Below are 16949 nucleotides of genomic sequence, written 5' to 3'. Positions count from 1 at the left end.
CCAAATTAGTAACTGTGTATCTTTTAATGACGTATATAGGCTTGACTGTAGAAGTGAATTAAGGGTTGATTGCAGACTTGCATTGGGATGACTGCAGCGATGTAGGGTTAACTGGAGACTTGTTTGACGCTTAGTATGTGAAAATATATAATTTTGATGACACAAAAATTCATTTGAAGTTGAAAATGAGCCTGAAGATATCTGTGACTTAGTTCATTTAGGGCTTTAAAAATAGCATTGCAGGGAGGGCTTAATTGTCAGTAGGAAAATAACGTGGTTCAGGGATCGCGAGACAGACTAACCGGAGACGTGGGTAAGACTGTTGCCATTCTGCAGCATTACGCCACAACAATCGACAGTCAGCAATACCCCATCGCGTTATAAGATAAGTGACCCTGTCATGTTGGGGAGACAAATAGTACAGACAGAACGTTCAACGCACATACGCAATGATGCATTGGAAATTAATATATGTCTGCTCGGGAGAACAAGCATGGTTTTACGCCGATTTAAACATTATATCAGCAATATCACCACGGGGGTCACTAGAAATGGTCTTCACACATTGTGCCCATGTCTCCCACACCCTGAACCATAACATGAAGAATCTCGACTCAAGTTGAGATTCATCGGGGCAATTTAGATTCCTTTGGCTGCCTAAAAAAATTATGAAAATAATAGACAATCTTCCTTACAGTAAATGGGTGAAATAGTGGTGCGCACGACTCGCTTCTAAGACGAAAGGCGTCATAAACATACTCAACAAATTCCTGTCCGAGCGTCATCTGACACATCCAGCCCCATATTGTCGATAAATGACCGCTTCATTGGTGCGGGCTTTTAAATTCCAATTCTCTTCACCTTTAGAGACTGTTTTTCCTGTTTGGCGATTCTTCGTTTTTCTTTCCAATCGTGTTTTGTAGAATACACGGGAGGTCGCCCTCTTAGAGTCGAGCTGGTCTTTATGTAAAGGTGTGTATTAACTGCCCTGTTCAAATCATTACGATCAGTTCATTGACAGACGCGTGGCAATTAAGCCATTGTCTTCGTGTAAGCCTGACAGGTTACAATTAATGCTTTATATTTAGATAGTATTGAGGGCATGCTCAAAGTTCATCGCAAAAAGCATAGCATTTCTTTAAAAATGGCAGCTATGCTGCTGATTGGGAAGGTGGTATGTGTTTGAGCTCAAGACAGACCATTTTATGAAGTCAAACATGTTGAACACATGTGTATTGGAAGTCGGCAGATATGGAATGACTTTCACGTGTGGCGGTCAATGCGTTTTCCAGAATTCGTTTTCTGTCCGTTTCTTTGGTGACGGTTGGCTCGGCGTCCACTTCGTTGTATTGTGTAGCAAAGAGTTATGTCCCTTGTCGATGATCGAGACAAAGACGTTCGCGCTGTAACATAAACAGTATTAAAGACAAGCTACAATTTACCTCACGTTGTACACATATACCCTTGTTTAGGGAAAGTGGCCGGTTAGAATGTAGGGATCAGCATCAGTTTTAACGTTTATATCGCCTAAACCGACAATGATCAATGCAAGGGAGCAACAGTCCAGATGGGGATGTATGCAGTTCTGTCAGAAAGTATGGGTGCCTATGTTTAACACCCATGAGAAGTAGTTGCCAAGTGAAGTGGGGTTTAACGTCATACCTAAATATTTCGCTTATATAACGGCATGAATGCGTGTGTATGTGTGACTGCTTGTACTAGCCCGGACTGAAGCTAGTTTTATAGAACTAGCTGACTGCGATACGATGGCGGAGTGAAGCATGAATACCCGACTCAGACACATTATACTGACTCCGAGCCGACCAGACCTTGTACCCATTTATGCTGAATGCCAACAAGGACCATCTTTCCTCGGTCCCATGACGAACGATAGTAACACAATGCATTTTCTTGTACATAATATATTTGTCAGATTGTGCCGTCAATAAATTATAAACATCTTAATTTCCAAAATATTAAATGATTTCCTCTGTCGATGAACTCACAATTTGCGTATGACATGAACACCGTCTTGTAGACACAGGCACTGTATTTGACAAAGATGAAGCAACGTTATGAAGGTTCTTGTTTATTGGACCTGTGACGATCAGGGTTGGTACGGGTCTTCAGCAAACCCATGTTTGCCGTAAGAGGTGACGAACAGAATCGAGTGGTCAGGCTCGCTGACTTGGTTGACACGTGTCACAGTAGCCCAGCTACGTACATAGATGTTCCCACTGTTGATCACTGGATTGTCTGGTCCAGACTTTATTTTTTACAGACCAGCTATATAGCTGGAATATTGCTGAGTGTGGCGTAAAACTTAACTCACTCACCTACTTTTGTGTATCGCATATAGCGACGTTTCGATGTAGACTGTTACATCGTTATCAAGCGAAAAGCTAGTTTCATAACGATGTAAGAAACCTCATCGAAAGCTTGATAATGTAAGAATGAGCATCGAAATAAGGGTTCGTCCATAATTTATGGCTCGAGGTAGGTGGAGTGATAATGCTATTTATGGAGAAGTATGCACAGTGTGATAAATGTAAATGTTTTACAATCAGAAATCATTTTCCAGTAATTTGCTGAAAATTAATTGTAATGCTGGTCATGCATTTGAGCAATTCTGGGGTCATTGGGTTCATGTCTGGAGAACGGGTTGGCCAAGGCTATAGGTTGACATTAACTTTGAGCAGGTGTTTTTGAACAATTCTGTAACGCGTTGCATTGTCCTGCTCTTGTCCTGACTCTTCTAGGCTGCTGTGGTTGTTATCGAAAAACACGAAATCTGCCAGCCTAAACCGACTTTCATCTGCAGGGAGCACTCTTAGTCACGTCGCTGTCACCGACGTAAGTCCATATCCATTGCTATCCGCGTTGATGGTGTCGACGTCCACATTGTGCACCACTGGCTTAGCTCTCCCCCAAATGAACTGTTTACTGCTTGGGTCTGGTCACTCAAACGAATACTAGTATTCGTTTATTGGAAGGAATACGTATCAAGTTTATTTTACTTGGCCATAGCTTGTAGGTTTATCAGAGTGTTAGATACAAACTTAGTATTGTGGATTTGGTAATGTTATTGGTTTATATATCCCAATAAGTACGCTAGATTCAAAGCAAAACAGCTACTAGTGGTCTGTTCCCATTTCGCTGATGTTTTGAAGGCCGTGTTTTGAGACACGGGCAGACTGCCATGATAAATGGTATCTGCACATATACATAATATTTTGCAATACTTTCAATATAGCCGACCTGTGAAGGCCCCGGGGTGGAATAGGCCTTCAGCAACCCATGCTTGCCACAAAAAGGCGACTTTGCTTGTCATAAGAGGCGACTAACGGGATCCGGTGGTCAGGCTCCCTGACTTGGTTGACACAAGTCATCGGTTGCCAATTGCGCAGATCGATGCTCATGTTGTTGATCACTGGATTGTCTGGTCCAGACTCGATTATTTACAGACCGCCGCCACATAGCTGGAATATTGCTGAGTGCGGCGTAAAACTAAACTCACTCACTTCAAGACCGCCAGGATGTAACAGTATAATAATCTTTTTATGCAGATTAATAGTTTCGTTCCTGGAAAGTTTTCTATATACGTTGCTAAGTTTCTTAATCCTATTACATTCTTTATATACTAGCCACATAAAGAAACTGTGCATTGTCAAAATATTATCACAGTTGATAAGTACGATAACAATGTCAAAGGTACATAAAAACGTTAATGGAGGGATCATGAGACCATAACAAGTCGGGAGAATTTCAATTGAAAAGTCAATTACAATGACGTCACAAACGGGACAGGGATCAAACGACCATGTCACAAGCTCAATAACGGGTATGTCCACCATCGGCATTGAGAACAGCAGTGCGTCGACGACACATAAAGCTTATCAAACGTGCATGGAAGGCTTGTGGGATGTCACGCCAGATTCTCTCAAGTTCTGTTGCAAGGTCAAGGACGTTATAAGGGGGATGAGGGAGACGACATAGACGTCGATCCATCTCGTCCCAAACATGCTCTATCGGGGAGAGATCCGGTGAATTTGCAGTTGAAATCAGTAAGTCAACGTTGTGGTGTTGTAAGAAATCTATAGCCGTATGAGGGTGGACATTGTTCTGTTGGAATGTTAACCTAGGGCCATCATGTTGCAGAAAAGGAATTGCCACAGGTCGAAGAATCTGATCAATGTAGCCCACACCAGTTAGGTTGCCCTGAACAATCAGCAAAGGAGTTCTTTGGCGTGCTGTTATTTCACCCCAAATCATCACGGGACCACCAGCACCACCACCAAAGCGATTCCCCTCTAAGACACAGGTCTGTGCATAACGTTCTCCCACGCGTGTATAGGCAAGTGGACGTCCATCATTATGGAAATGTTAAACCTGGACTCATCTGTAAAAACAACATTTCTCAACCAAAACAAGGGTCTGTGGACATGATATTTCGGCTCTGCATTCGACGAGCTTGTCGATGACGTTGTATCAGGATAGGTCGTATGGCGGGACGTCGTGGTCTGATCCCGTGATGACGTAAACGTTGTCGAACTGTGCTGGGGTGAATACGGTGAAGTCCTGGGATGGTCCGGGCAGTCACTGGGATGGTCACTGCAGTCTGAAACCCGTGGCGAAACCCTTATCAATTTGTCCTGTCTTGGCGTTGTTACACGTGGACGTCCTGAACGTGGCCGATCGATGATGTCATTTGTGTTCTGGTAGCGTCTCACATGTCATTGAGACATTCCACGACGGACCATCTCAATGGCCTCATCAAGTTGTGCAGACGTTAGCCTTGGCATGCTATGCTTTTCAATAACCGTATAATTTTTTGAACGATCGCAAGGGCAGGGGTTGAGCATTCCAAAGTGGCAATATTGTGTGGCATTCATTTGCTCTGTTTCTCTTTCCCGGAATGCGCGTGCAACAACGTATTGCACGTCTCAAGGACGAAACCAATGACGTCACGGAACATGGCACGTGCATGCATGTTGGATACATGTCACTTATCTGTGAGTTTAAATCTTTATGTGTCTACACGAATGATATTGAAGAATTTAGATTTTAGATTTTTGTATGCAGAGTTTCTTTATTGTGCCGAGTATATAATATACAGTCAATTGGGTTGGAAAGTGTTTTGAGAGATGTGCCAGCTGGAGGAGATGGGTTTAGAGTAGGTTTGAAACTTGTGACATTGTCACATGATTTCAGATTTTCGGCTGCTGTGTGAGAAAAAGACCGTTCGCCACAAGCCTTTGTTGTTGTTCTTGGAGTTTGCAACAAGTTCTTTGATATTTTGATATTTGATTATTTCTAGAAAATAATTGTAGAATTTTCTAATGTGAAAGTTGTTTAAAATGATTTTGCTGTAAATAGTTATTTTTTAATTCACTGTAGGCTGGGCATTCAATGATGAAGTGATACTAATTTTTTGACTCGTGAAGGTCCCGGGGTAGAATAGGCCTTCAGCATCCCATGCTTGCCACAAAAAACGACTATGCTTTTCGTTAGAGGCGACTAACGGGATCCGGTGGTGAGGCTCCCTGACTTGGTTGACACAAATCAACGGTTCCCAGTTGCGCAGATTGATTTTCTTGCTGTTGGTCACTTGTCTAGTCCAGCCTCGATTATACACAGACCGCCGCCATATAGCTGGAATATTTCTGAGTGCGGCATAAAACTGGACTCCTTCACCTTTTAATTCATCGCCGTTACATTTTACGCACCTTCCCTGACTCCGTTCTGCTCGGTTTGTTGCCGTCTTTCCCTGTCTCGACGTGTAGAGTGCGCGATGACTGACGGAATTTACATAGTGTTCTGTGCTTAATATTACCAACTTTAATCAGATAATCTTAACTTTGTGTAACATTTTAAATTCTTTGTACACGTAGGTATTGGGTATTGTCGTAACTAAATTGGCCATAATGCTACATAAATTGTCCCGAAGTCTTCGTCTCGAAAGAAGAATGATCGAAATTTTCAGAGTAGGGATCATTTAAGATGAAGCTGAAACCATTATAATCCAGTGCGTGTTCTATCCCCTTCATCCATCTGATGGATAGATTCTCCGCCGTTCCATAAGCGCTATTGAGAATGCAGTTTTCAGTTTTCGTCAGGTGTACACAATATTTGATCATATTTATCTGTCGATCGATGTTAAGTGGGAATCTTCCTACATTCCGTTAGGTTTAAATGCGAACCTATGAATTGTAATCTAACTCAAAAAGTAAATAAACATAAAGTGAGTGAGTTTAGTTTTACGCCGCACTCAGCAATATTCCAGCTATATGGCGGCGGTCTGTAAATAGTCGAGTCTGGACCAGACAATCCAGTGATCAACAACATGAGCATCGATCTGCACAATTGGGAACCGATGACATGTGTCAACCAAGTCTGAAAGCCTGACCACCCGATCCTGTTAGTCGCCTCTTTCGGCAAGCATAGTCGTCATTTATGGCAAGCATGGGTTGCTGAAGGCCTATTCTACCCCAGGGCCTTCACGGGTCTTATTTTCTTGTAGTCTTTCTAAATATTCAACCACGGTCCATTTCTATACACACTGCCGAATGCTTTCTGGAAGATAACAAGAAGTATGTTTTCTTAACTTTTAATGAACTTCCTCTCTGCAAGACGGCATTGCAAAAATACCTTCTGTGGTGTATCCCTGTTTAAGGCCAAACGGAGCGTCTGATATGTTGTCTTTTCATATTTGTTCTATTATTTAAAACTAATGGGGTCACGTCTCTAGTGTGTATTCTCTTGGTCCTTTCTTGTGTGTCGTTACAATGTAGCACTGTCCAATTTTCCGGGAAGCCGCCTTTACCTAACATCTTATATCTAAATAGTTTGACGGTGATGGATTGATTAAGTTTTACGCCGAACTCAGCAATATTCAAGCTGTATGGCGGCGGTCTCCGGGAAGTTCAATAATGATATCTAATGATTCCACCAGAATTTCGTCTTCTGTTTGTTTTCCTTGTTTAAAACACATCACACTTGATTTCAATATCTACAAAGGGTTGCTGAGAAGACTGTTCCCATTGGGGATATCTCCGAGTCAAGAAAATGCATGACAAGAGCAAGTACTCGGTAACCAGTTGTAACACGGTTTCCGTTTTGAACCCCATGAAGGCATTCTTGTGCAGAAAACACACCACATTTGGTTTCCCTATTTATAACGGGTTTTCGATAAAATCTGTCATCTCTGAAGAACCTCAGACCTACACAACCCTCACTTTGCGGTGGGGTACAGTAATGTAGGTTTACGCCGCACCAAGCAATGGTTTGGGGTGTAATCACAAATGGGTGAGCGAGAATAAGCATGAATGAAAAAAGGTATTTTGTATTGCGTAATGTTACTTGGCTACACTTGTATCAAATGCCCTAGTGCCGTGATTTGTATTCGTTCTTTATTAGCATGCCTGTGCATTTTCTCTAAAGACGACACGAAAGATACAGAATCGTCTCAAAGTGTGGAATAGACAAAGGCACACACACACACACCACTGTTAATGTGTTATTTATCCCATGTATTGTTGTCTTTGTATTGAATGGGCCTTGGGGTAGCCTAGTGGTTAAGGCGTTTGTCACGCCTAAGTCCTGGGTTATAGGAGTTCCTATGTGGGTACAATGTGTAAAGCCCATTTCTGTGTCATGGTCTGTTAGCATCACAGTAGCGTCTATTATCTATATGACACAAGCAGTTCTTTTAAATTGTTGAACCAATGGCAACCCATCACGATTAAACAGTGAGACCTAAGTTTGTATCAGTCATGACTCCGACAGTATAAAGGCTGCACAGACCCTCGTGTCTTGGCGACAATTAAAGATATAAAAATATGTTTTGAGATGAACTGCCCAACTCCAAATGCTTCACAGTGCAATAACTCACGACGTAATTGTACTGTAAAGCATTTCAAGTTGCGGGAGTGAAATTATTTTTTGTAATCTTTAATCCTCGCAAACACACGAGGATCTGCAAATGGTACCACTGGAATACATGACTGCAGCGTTGAAAGTCAACGTGAACTTCTGCAGTGGAACAACAGCACACGTCAAATGATGCATCGATGTTGTATCAACAGAAAAAGCAAATATCATGATTAATCACAGAATTTATATAACCCTCTACAAGAAAGGATGGAACCAGTTCATGAACTTGATTTTTCGATTCGCCTGTCTCGTCTGCTTGCAAGGACCAAACCTCCGACCAGACCTAGGGTAACGCACGCTTGCACTAGCAGAAGTCCAACAGCCAACAGCCCATAGAAACCATCGCGGTCTTCAATATTCAGGATGCTTGAGTCGTCCTGCACCGCCCGACACACCATTCCCCGACTGGACATCTTGCACGACTCGGGGACGACGTCAATGCCCATGTCAGCAAGCTCTTGCATTCTCCGAGCCATGTCTCGTCGACTTCCTCCATCTTCCAGTCCATATATGTTTAAATGGTCAGACGATAGGCTGATTTCCGAAGGGTTTTCTGCAACAGACCAGCACTGCCTCTAGGAAAACATGAAATGTAGTACTAAAGAAAGGCTTCACTTGTTTTCAAGCAGTTCGGTGGATCATTAATTTGTGCTGCAGACTGGTCTCGCGGCGAGCTGTCCGCACCAACATCATACCTTAGTGCATGGCGTAAGTTACCTTCATGGAGTCTCGTGTCCCGTCGCCGTCTTTCAAACTTACAGGAATCCTGCAAAGAACCAAGGTTCAACTTGGAGTTAGTGAGTTTAGTTTTACGCACCCAGTTATATGGCGGTGGTTTGTTTCTGGACTAGACAATCCAGGAATCCACGGACACTGATCTACGCAACTGGGATAGTTGCTTGTGATGACTTGTCATCATTGTCAGCCAGCCTGATCACTCGATCCCGTTTGGTCACTTACAAGAGTGAGTGAATGAGCGAGTTTAGTTTTATTCCACCTAAATGGCGGCGGTCTGTAAATAATCGAGTCTGGAGCAGACAACACAGTGATCAACAACATGAACATCGACCTGCGCAACTGGATTACAATGACATGTGGTCAACCAAGTCAGCGACCCTGACCACCCGATCCTGTTAGTGGCCTCTTGTGACCAGCATAGTCGACTTTTATGGCCAGCATGGGTTGCTGGAGGCCTATTCTACCCTGGGCCTTTATGGGTCCTTGAACGAACCCGGATCATTCACGGATCGGTTTTAACTAGGAAAATCTGGAGCAATAAGTCAGTTTGGGAGCTACGAGCATGCATTGTACATCGAGTGCATTGAATGCATGATACACTGACTGATCATTTAAACATTACATTGTACATTTGTGAAACAGTGAGTTTTACACCACATTCCGCAATATTCCAGCTGTATGGAAGCGATCTGTAAATAATGGAAGATAATTCAGTGATCAACGGTATGAGCATCGATCTACACAAATGGGATACAGTGACCTGTGGCAACCAAGTCAGGGAATCTGACCACCCGATGCGTTCGTCGTCTCTTACACGCATAGTGGCCTTTTGTGGCAAGCATGGGTTGAAGACCTATTGTATCCCGGATCTTCACGGCCAGAACATGAGTCGGATAACGACTTGGACAGCCGTAACTTAGTATGTGGACAAATCTGAGCGTTTCAGCTTAGTTTTATTTCACACTCAGCAACATTCCAGCTGTATGGCGGCGACCTGTAAACAACTGGACCAGACAATCCACGGATCAACTGCATGAGCACCGATCTACACATCTGGGATACGATGATATGAATCAGCCAAGCCAGGGAGTGACCAACCGATGCGTTAGTCGTCTCTCTTAAGTATAGGTTACTGCACACCTATTCTAACCCGGATCTTTAGGGTTGTACAAATCAACTCCCCGCTATCTGATAAGTCACAGTATCTAGTTACTTAAGTTGGCCTTACACCGTCACACTTGTTCTTGCAGGATGTGAAATTGCACGTGAAGGAAATAAAGGGTTCATTCCTCAGCTTGAAAGCACCAAAAAATGGACTTCTGATAATTACACCTCTGGTAATAAAGCCTTGATTCCTGGGAAACACGATACCATCACCGCACCTGCAAAGACAGACTGATACACAAGTACCGTTCATTCATTCATTCTAGTTGCCTCAAAACCTACCTCAGTTGTTTCGAAATAATCGCAAGAAATGATAGCAAAGACAGTGACCATTGGAATAGATCTTCAGTAGAAAGGCAATGACTGCATGTATTTTGTCAATTTCAAATTTAAGATGGTGCATGACATGGTTACAGGTGACTACTTAGCGGAACCTCGTCTGTATCAAGGTATCTGGATAGGGTCACGCCACCAGTGAGTTTAGGTTTAGGCCGCACAGCTGCATCACGGCGGTCTGAATAATCGAGTCTGGATCAGACAATCCAGTCATAAGTAGCAATTGTAACTCTGCGCAATTGGAACCGATGACATTCAACCAATTAAGCAAGTCTGACCATCCAATCCCGTTAGTCGCCTCTTACAAGCATAGTCGTCTTTTGTGTCAAGCATGGGTGGCTGAAGACCTATTCTATCATGGTCTTCATGAGTCGAGGGTCATACGACACAAGACTAAAACCATGTTTTTTTAAAAAAAAAGCGTAGATGGATTTGACAAGCATGAGAAACAATTGCTTCTGTATACCACGTATGAACGGCGGTTATATTTGTATCTTTGAATATCTAAAATCGAACTTATTTTCACAAAATACATCATGGTATCACCATTATTTGTCGAGCAGTAATGATATATATCTATATACCTGCAAAAGAAAACTGCCATTTTGTGAAGTATTTAAACGGAGGACAAACATGAACGCTTATTCATAATCTTTTTATATTTCATTTTTTCAAAGTGTTTCTTTTGCTGTTCAGTACAATTAACTATGGATAGGAGTTCATTGTTAAAGTGGAATGGTAACGGTAAATTGCTACAACCACTTTATATCAAAGGCTAATTGAATTTAAGTCCTGAACCACAAAAAAGTATAAAGTATTAATTTGGTAAAAACATCTTCCCGTGTCAGCACGTGTAAACTGTCTCAGCAAGATCTAGATGGGCAGCATAATTAGGGAAGTGGTCAGCAAAATCACGGATCTAGAATTGCCAGTTTGACGCAAGGTATCTCAAATGGTATTTTTTTTATCCAAAGTTAGACTACCAGTTACCGCTGCCATACTGGATCATGCAATGCTATAAAAAATAGGACGGAGATGCTTCACTTACCCGCCACGTAAAATGGGGTATGACATTTTCCCTGCCACGGCGTTACAGCTGACTGCACGAACACCCTTCTCCTTGTTGGCAGCTGTGGATTATTAGATGTTGACATTTTTGACAACAGACATAATTTGGCGTCACTTGTCAGCTGTTCAAGTATACCTGTCGGTACTCCACAAGGCTGAACTGTCAGACATGCATTTGGCTGTTGTGTTTGAGTTTGAATTGAACATGGTGCTGGCGTGTTTCAACACTCATGTTATTCGCTGGTTTTGACAATGTTTCATTTCACACAAACCCAACTAATAAATTGCTTAAATTAGTTAAATTAATTAGATTAGGCTGCTTCACTGTATGTTCTAACATGCCGTTAAAACTGCTCATTAAGCACAAGAAAAGTAGCATTTACCTTAGAGTATACATCACCTTACAACGATTAAGTTTACATATGCCTATCAAACCTTTTGTCTCTCGCGCCCGGTCATCCTTATTTTGATATCAAATACAGGGAGAATGTAGTGTCATTTTCCTCGTATGTCCATATTCGTTACCCTATGGTAGCAGAATGTTTGAAATGTTTCCTCTCCCCCGACTGTACCTTTCATTCTGGCCCACAGCTGAACCTTCCTCCCGATGGCGACATGAGTCTTGATAGGCCGGCCGTAGATGTCCGAGACTTTCAGAAAGTACGTCGATGTAGATGGAGGACCCATCTGCTGCTGAAGCTCTGTAGGTCCTAACAAACTGGGAACAAAAATGAGCCAATTCCTTCCAATGGGGCCTGGCTTCCCATGTATATAATTTAATAAAACGTTAATTACAATATCTATTTACTTGTCACGAGTGAATGTTGTAACGGAGAAGCGACTGGGACGGCCAAGTGAGCGAGTTTAGTTTTACGCCGCACTCCGCAATATTCAAGCAACATGGAGCAGGTCGAAATAATCGCGTGCTGACCAGACAATTCGTGCCAACCAAGTCAACGAGTCTGACCACCAGATCTCGTTAGTCGCTATGGCAAGCATGGGTTACTGAAGATCAATTTTAAACTTGTTGGTGTCAACATGAGTGTCTCGCACTCGCTGAACAACATTTTCCCTACAGCCTAGCCCTCCCTGTAGTACTAAAGCTCAAGATAAAGCAAGTCTAGATTTCCACATGTTCATGAATTTCTGCTGGGCCTTAGGCTCTTTTTTTAATTTAAATAGGTCCGTTTGCTTGCTACAGTGAAAATTATGTGTTCAGAGACTAAGCATTAGTCTAGTGTCGGCAAAGATAGCGGTGGCAGATGCCGTGGTTTGTCCGCAATGCGACACTATTTCAGATTTTTAGATTTCGGCTAAAGAGTGAGGAGTTCAGTTTACGCCGCACCTGGCAATATTCCAGCTATATGGCGGCGGTGTGTAAATAATAGAGTCTGGACCTGGCAATCCAGTGATCAACAGCATATCCATCGATCTGCGCATCTGGGAACCGATGACATGTGAAAACCAAGTCAGGGAGCCTGACCACCCGATCCCGTTATAGTCGCCTCTTACAAGCATAGTCTTATAACAAACATGGGTTGCTGGTGGCCTATTCTATCCCGTACCTTCACAAGTAGATCGGATAAAGAGCCAGCAAAGGGAGGCAATAAATTCATCGGACTGAACCATAGAAGCCTCCAGTGTATAGTGGGGGATATCTTGAAAGACTAGTCTAGCGGAAGTACAATCTGAAAGTATGCCCCATGGCAATCCTTTAGTCCAAGAGAATCCTACCCTTCTTTAGTCTCATGCTTGACCGTTTGGTTGACGGCATGAGGGTCGAGCGTGCACGTGATCAGATACTGTTCCTGTTTGGTCTTAACCATCTCCCTGGGCTCGGACCATTTGATGTTCAGCAGCACCATCCGGATGCCAGCGTGTTTGCGGGTCTATAAATAGAATATGCTGATATTAACTGAAAGTGCCATGTAAATTATTGTTGATTCCAATTTTTATGCCACTGAGCGAATTTTATTTCAAGTAACAGCAATATTCTCCCCAAATCACCGTGGGGAGAACGCCTTGTAGTTGCATAAAATGCCGAGTTGTATATAGGCGAAACCACAGAACTTAATACATAGTGGATGGCCATTTTATGCACAAACCTGCATCATGGTCAGTTATGGACATTACTGTTAGCTGCAGCATATGAAGGCACGTATTATTTGTTATTTGGTAACTTTTTTTATCCGACTGCTAATTGTTTTGGTCACCAAAGTTTCACAAATTTTGCCCAATGTCATTGACGAATGGTGTCAAATGGTTTAATACGGACCTTGAACACGCACTTCTTCTTGGGGTCTCCCTCATAGGCTACCTTGAAATTGTAGTTGACGTTATCAGAGGACTTGATGGCTATTATCTCGCCCTTGCACTCCACACTGACACCAACGTTCAGGTCTGTGAGAATGGTCACCTGACTGTCCTCCTTCAGGGTGGCACCGCAGGTGTGCTTTACTGGACAAACACCGTTAGCAGTCACAATTACTGAACAAGCACCGTTAGCAGTCATACTTACTGGACCAACACGCCGTTGGCAGTCATACCTACTGGACACACACCGTTAGTAGTCATGCTTACAGGACAAAAGGATCGTAAACGGTCAACTACCGGACAAACACCGCTGTTAGTAGTCACAATTACTGGATAGTCACTGACTGAAGTTGGGGAGTTCCAAACTGAAACATCTATTACTGTTTCTTCTGGATATGTTGTCAATGTATATAGTATACAATATGTATAATATACAGCAAATGTTCCCCACCTAATATTTGATTATGCATCAACGTTTCCAAACGAAAATGATTTCTGTTACAGGCTTCCCAAAACACATTACATGGTTGTAGCAGTGACGGAACCCTTGGGGGGCCGTGTCCGGTTCTCCTGGAGAAGACCATATGTAAAGCGTCATATATACACCGGTTATGAAATGTACCCTACTGGAGTGAGTGAGTTTGGTTTTACGCCGCTTTTAGCAATATTCCAGCAACGTCACGGTGGGGGACACCAGAAAATGGGCTTCACTCATTGTACCCATGTGGGGAATCGAACTCGGGTCTTCGGCGAGACGAGCGAACGCTTTAACCACTAGGCTACCCCACCGCCCCTAACCCTGCTTGAAGTAACCCTCCATCGTAAATCGATGACATAATATACATGTTCCACTTACCTTCGAGCACGTAACCGGGAGGAATCGCGAGCGTCATGTTCTGAAAAGATACAACACACATCTGCAAATGGGAAAACTGGCTCGCGGTGGACACTCGTGTGATTAGATGTTTCCAAAACTAATTTTTGGAAACCTGATTTCCAGAAACATTGAACGCCGTGGGATTTCATGAGCGAAGACAGTTACAAGACTTCTTAAATCGGCTAGTCACGCATTATTTGTTTTGTACGTACCAATAACGTCTTTTTTTAAAACCACGTCATGTTACACAGTGGCTGCGTACAACGTAAAACACCAATGATAAATGCTTTGGAGGCAAGTAAATTTACACTCTTATGACTAGTGTTTTAAAGGGATGTTTGTAATTTGAACTTACCAACAGCAACAGCAGTTGCAGCACCGTTACCACAGCGGGGAACATCACCCCGATCATTCTAAAACGAGATGCCATGTGTCAAAGACAGGCTGCATTATTTTGAATGTAATAAGCTGGTAGAACAAAAGTTCACTGCTGAAACCTTTATTACAGATGTCTGTGACCTGATAATACACACATATTGAACACATTAGTGCAGTTTAGTTTTACGCCGCACTCAGCAATATTCCAGCTATATGGCGGTGGTCTGTAAATAATCGAGTAAATAAGATGTCGTCCTTGAAACGTTTGTTAACGTACACACTTCCTATCAAAATTGAAAGTTCATTATCCCCTACTTTTTTTGAAGAATATGTTTTGTTATGATTATTTCTAGGTGTTAGGTTTAGGGTTAGGTTTTGAGTAAGCTTTCTACAAAACCATTTATTCATAGACATAGAATAATTATAAAAAACGTAGGTTACTGGAGGAAATCTTTCCCAAAGGCACCCTGGACATAGATTAGCCTCTCGCCTTAATTTATTGACTTTAATATACTACGATTTAGTGTTACAGGTTTCAATGAACGTATCTCAGTTTCCGCGCCTTGTTAATAGCGTGTAATATAAACAATCTAAACCAAGAATTCATTATCGTTTCATTCTCGCTGTCGTCGTCATGTAATTAGAAATAAGAAGACTTCAGCCCGCATCCCCACTAAATTTTAACGAGGAAACAAATGTCCGAGTGGCATTATTTGAAGTTGAATATGTCTTTCAGTTTGTTCAGATAAATTAAACATGTAACATTCATCCTTATCGGATGGGGAATATATATTCAGGTGATATGATTCTGAGTAGAATAGAATTTGGGGAGGGGGTGGTGGAGGGATACGGGTGGATCTTTACATTCAGACAGTTGATTGTTGAGGGTGGAGGGTGGAGTAAACGTACACTAGCTTAAACAATTTGAGGCTTTCACCATGAACACATGTGAGAAAATCGTATGTGGCATTCAACTTTGTTTTTATGTACGTGAACTGTAGCAATGCTTTCCGACAGCGGCACATTTGAATAGATCTTCAGAGACTCGCGTTGCATTCCTACATAAAAATCTTAAGTAATAATTTTACAAGTAGCTCTAAAGAAGTTTTATTTTTTTACATTTCTTTTTTGACAGTATTGGACATTGATTCCAAAACATCCATGCTTACATACACAAAATAGACCTGTCCGAAGAGAAGCTTCCTGACTTTGACATACCTACCTGGCTCCTCGCGTCCGTCCGGGGTACTGGCTGGACGAGACAGAAAGTGCGATCACGCCTTCAGTCGTAAAGGTTCCCACGTGGTGCTCGTGCATCACGAGATGTGACGTATTGTTGCAGTGAGTGTAGCTTATGGAAGCCTCTGAAGGCCATCACAGCACTGATATTTCCGGTTAATGCCACCATGACACTTGCACGAATTTGGCCCCCCGCACTGACGCGCAATTTGTCGTGGCAATGCGTGTTATTTAGATGGTACGCGTGAAAGCGTGAAGTCTAGTTTGCGCCTTGCTCGCGTCCTGTTTACACACAAGTTACGCACCTGACATGCAACGCGTGACCGAAAATGATGCGCATTGTCACTCACTGGCACGCTATCGCACGACCTATTTACGTCTAGGTCAAGTATTGTTGGCGCATTGTTTATTTCTAGTGTACGACTCGGAACGCACGACATGGGCATGTATTGCCACATTCATTTCGCGCATGCGTTAAACAGTCGTGGTATTTTATGGTCCCGCTTGACACCACGCTTTAAAAATAGCAGGCATCATCCCAGCTTAATGTACTGCTGTCGACCAACAAGATGTTGAACAGCACAGAACAGGCTGCTGTTGCAGAAACGGACAGGTGTCTACCAACAAGGAACATCCAAGAGGCTATACACACATTACCCCGACTTGTTCCAAGAGATTGTGGAGAAGTTAACCCTTCATCTTGAGGAGAAGACCATATTCAGGAGAGAACTGCTGGATGTGGGACCCAAGCTAGCAACCGCTCTTCGCTTCCTTGCCACTGGTATTCGTATGCAAGTCTACAGCACAGCTTCAGAGTTGAAGTTAGTAAACTCTGTAAGTTGTTACTAGAGGTCTTCAAAGCCATCATGTAGGTCCACAAGCACGATGTACCCGGGTACCAAAT

The 16949-nt window shown here is 42.7% G+C and overlaps 1 protein-coding gene across 2 annotated transcripts; it reads right to left on the bottom strand.

Moving 5' to 3' along the window:
- Positions 1 to 8101: 8101 nt before the first annotated feature.
- On the bottom strand, positions 8102 to 16169 carry LOC137273397 (vitelline envelope sperm lysin receptor-like). Of its 2 annotated transcripts, none has more exons than XM_067806050.1 (10): positions 16025 to 16169; positions 14784 to 14841; positions 14408 to 14447; positions 13514 to 13695; positions 12973 to 13127; positions 11811 to 11956; positions 11219 to 11300; positions 9899 to 10052; positions 8650 to 8698; positions 8102 to 8485 (listed from the first exon to the last, which is right to left on the bottom strand). In XM_067806050.1, exons 2-10 carry the CDS (start codon positions 14838 to 14840, stop codon positions 8151 to 8153), a joined length of 1200 nt encoding a protein of 399 aa, XP_067662151.1. In that variant the 5' UTR covers position 14841; positions 16025 to 16169; the 3' UTR covers positions 8102 to 8150. The 2 variants fall into 2 exon arrangements, with proteins under 2 accessions (XP_067662151.1, XP_067662150.1); XM_067806049.1 differs by having other exon boundaries at positions 16029 to 16166.
- Positions 16170 to 16949: the final 780 nt, after the last annotated feature.

The sequence above is a fragment of the Haliotis asinina genome, chromosome 2 (assembly GCF_037392515.1).
Source record: "Haliotis asinina isolate JCU_RB_2024 chromosome 2, JCU_Hal_asi_v2, whole genome shotgun sequence".
NCBI lineage: Eukaryota > Metazoa > Mollusca > Gastropoda > Lepetellida > Haliotidae > Haliotis > Haliotis asinina.
The sequence above is the reverse complement of the archived record's forward strand: the minus strand, read 5'-3'. Positions and strand labels throughout refer to the sequence as shown.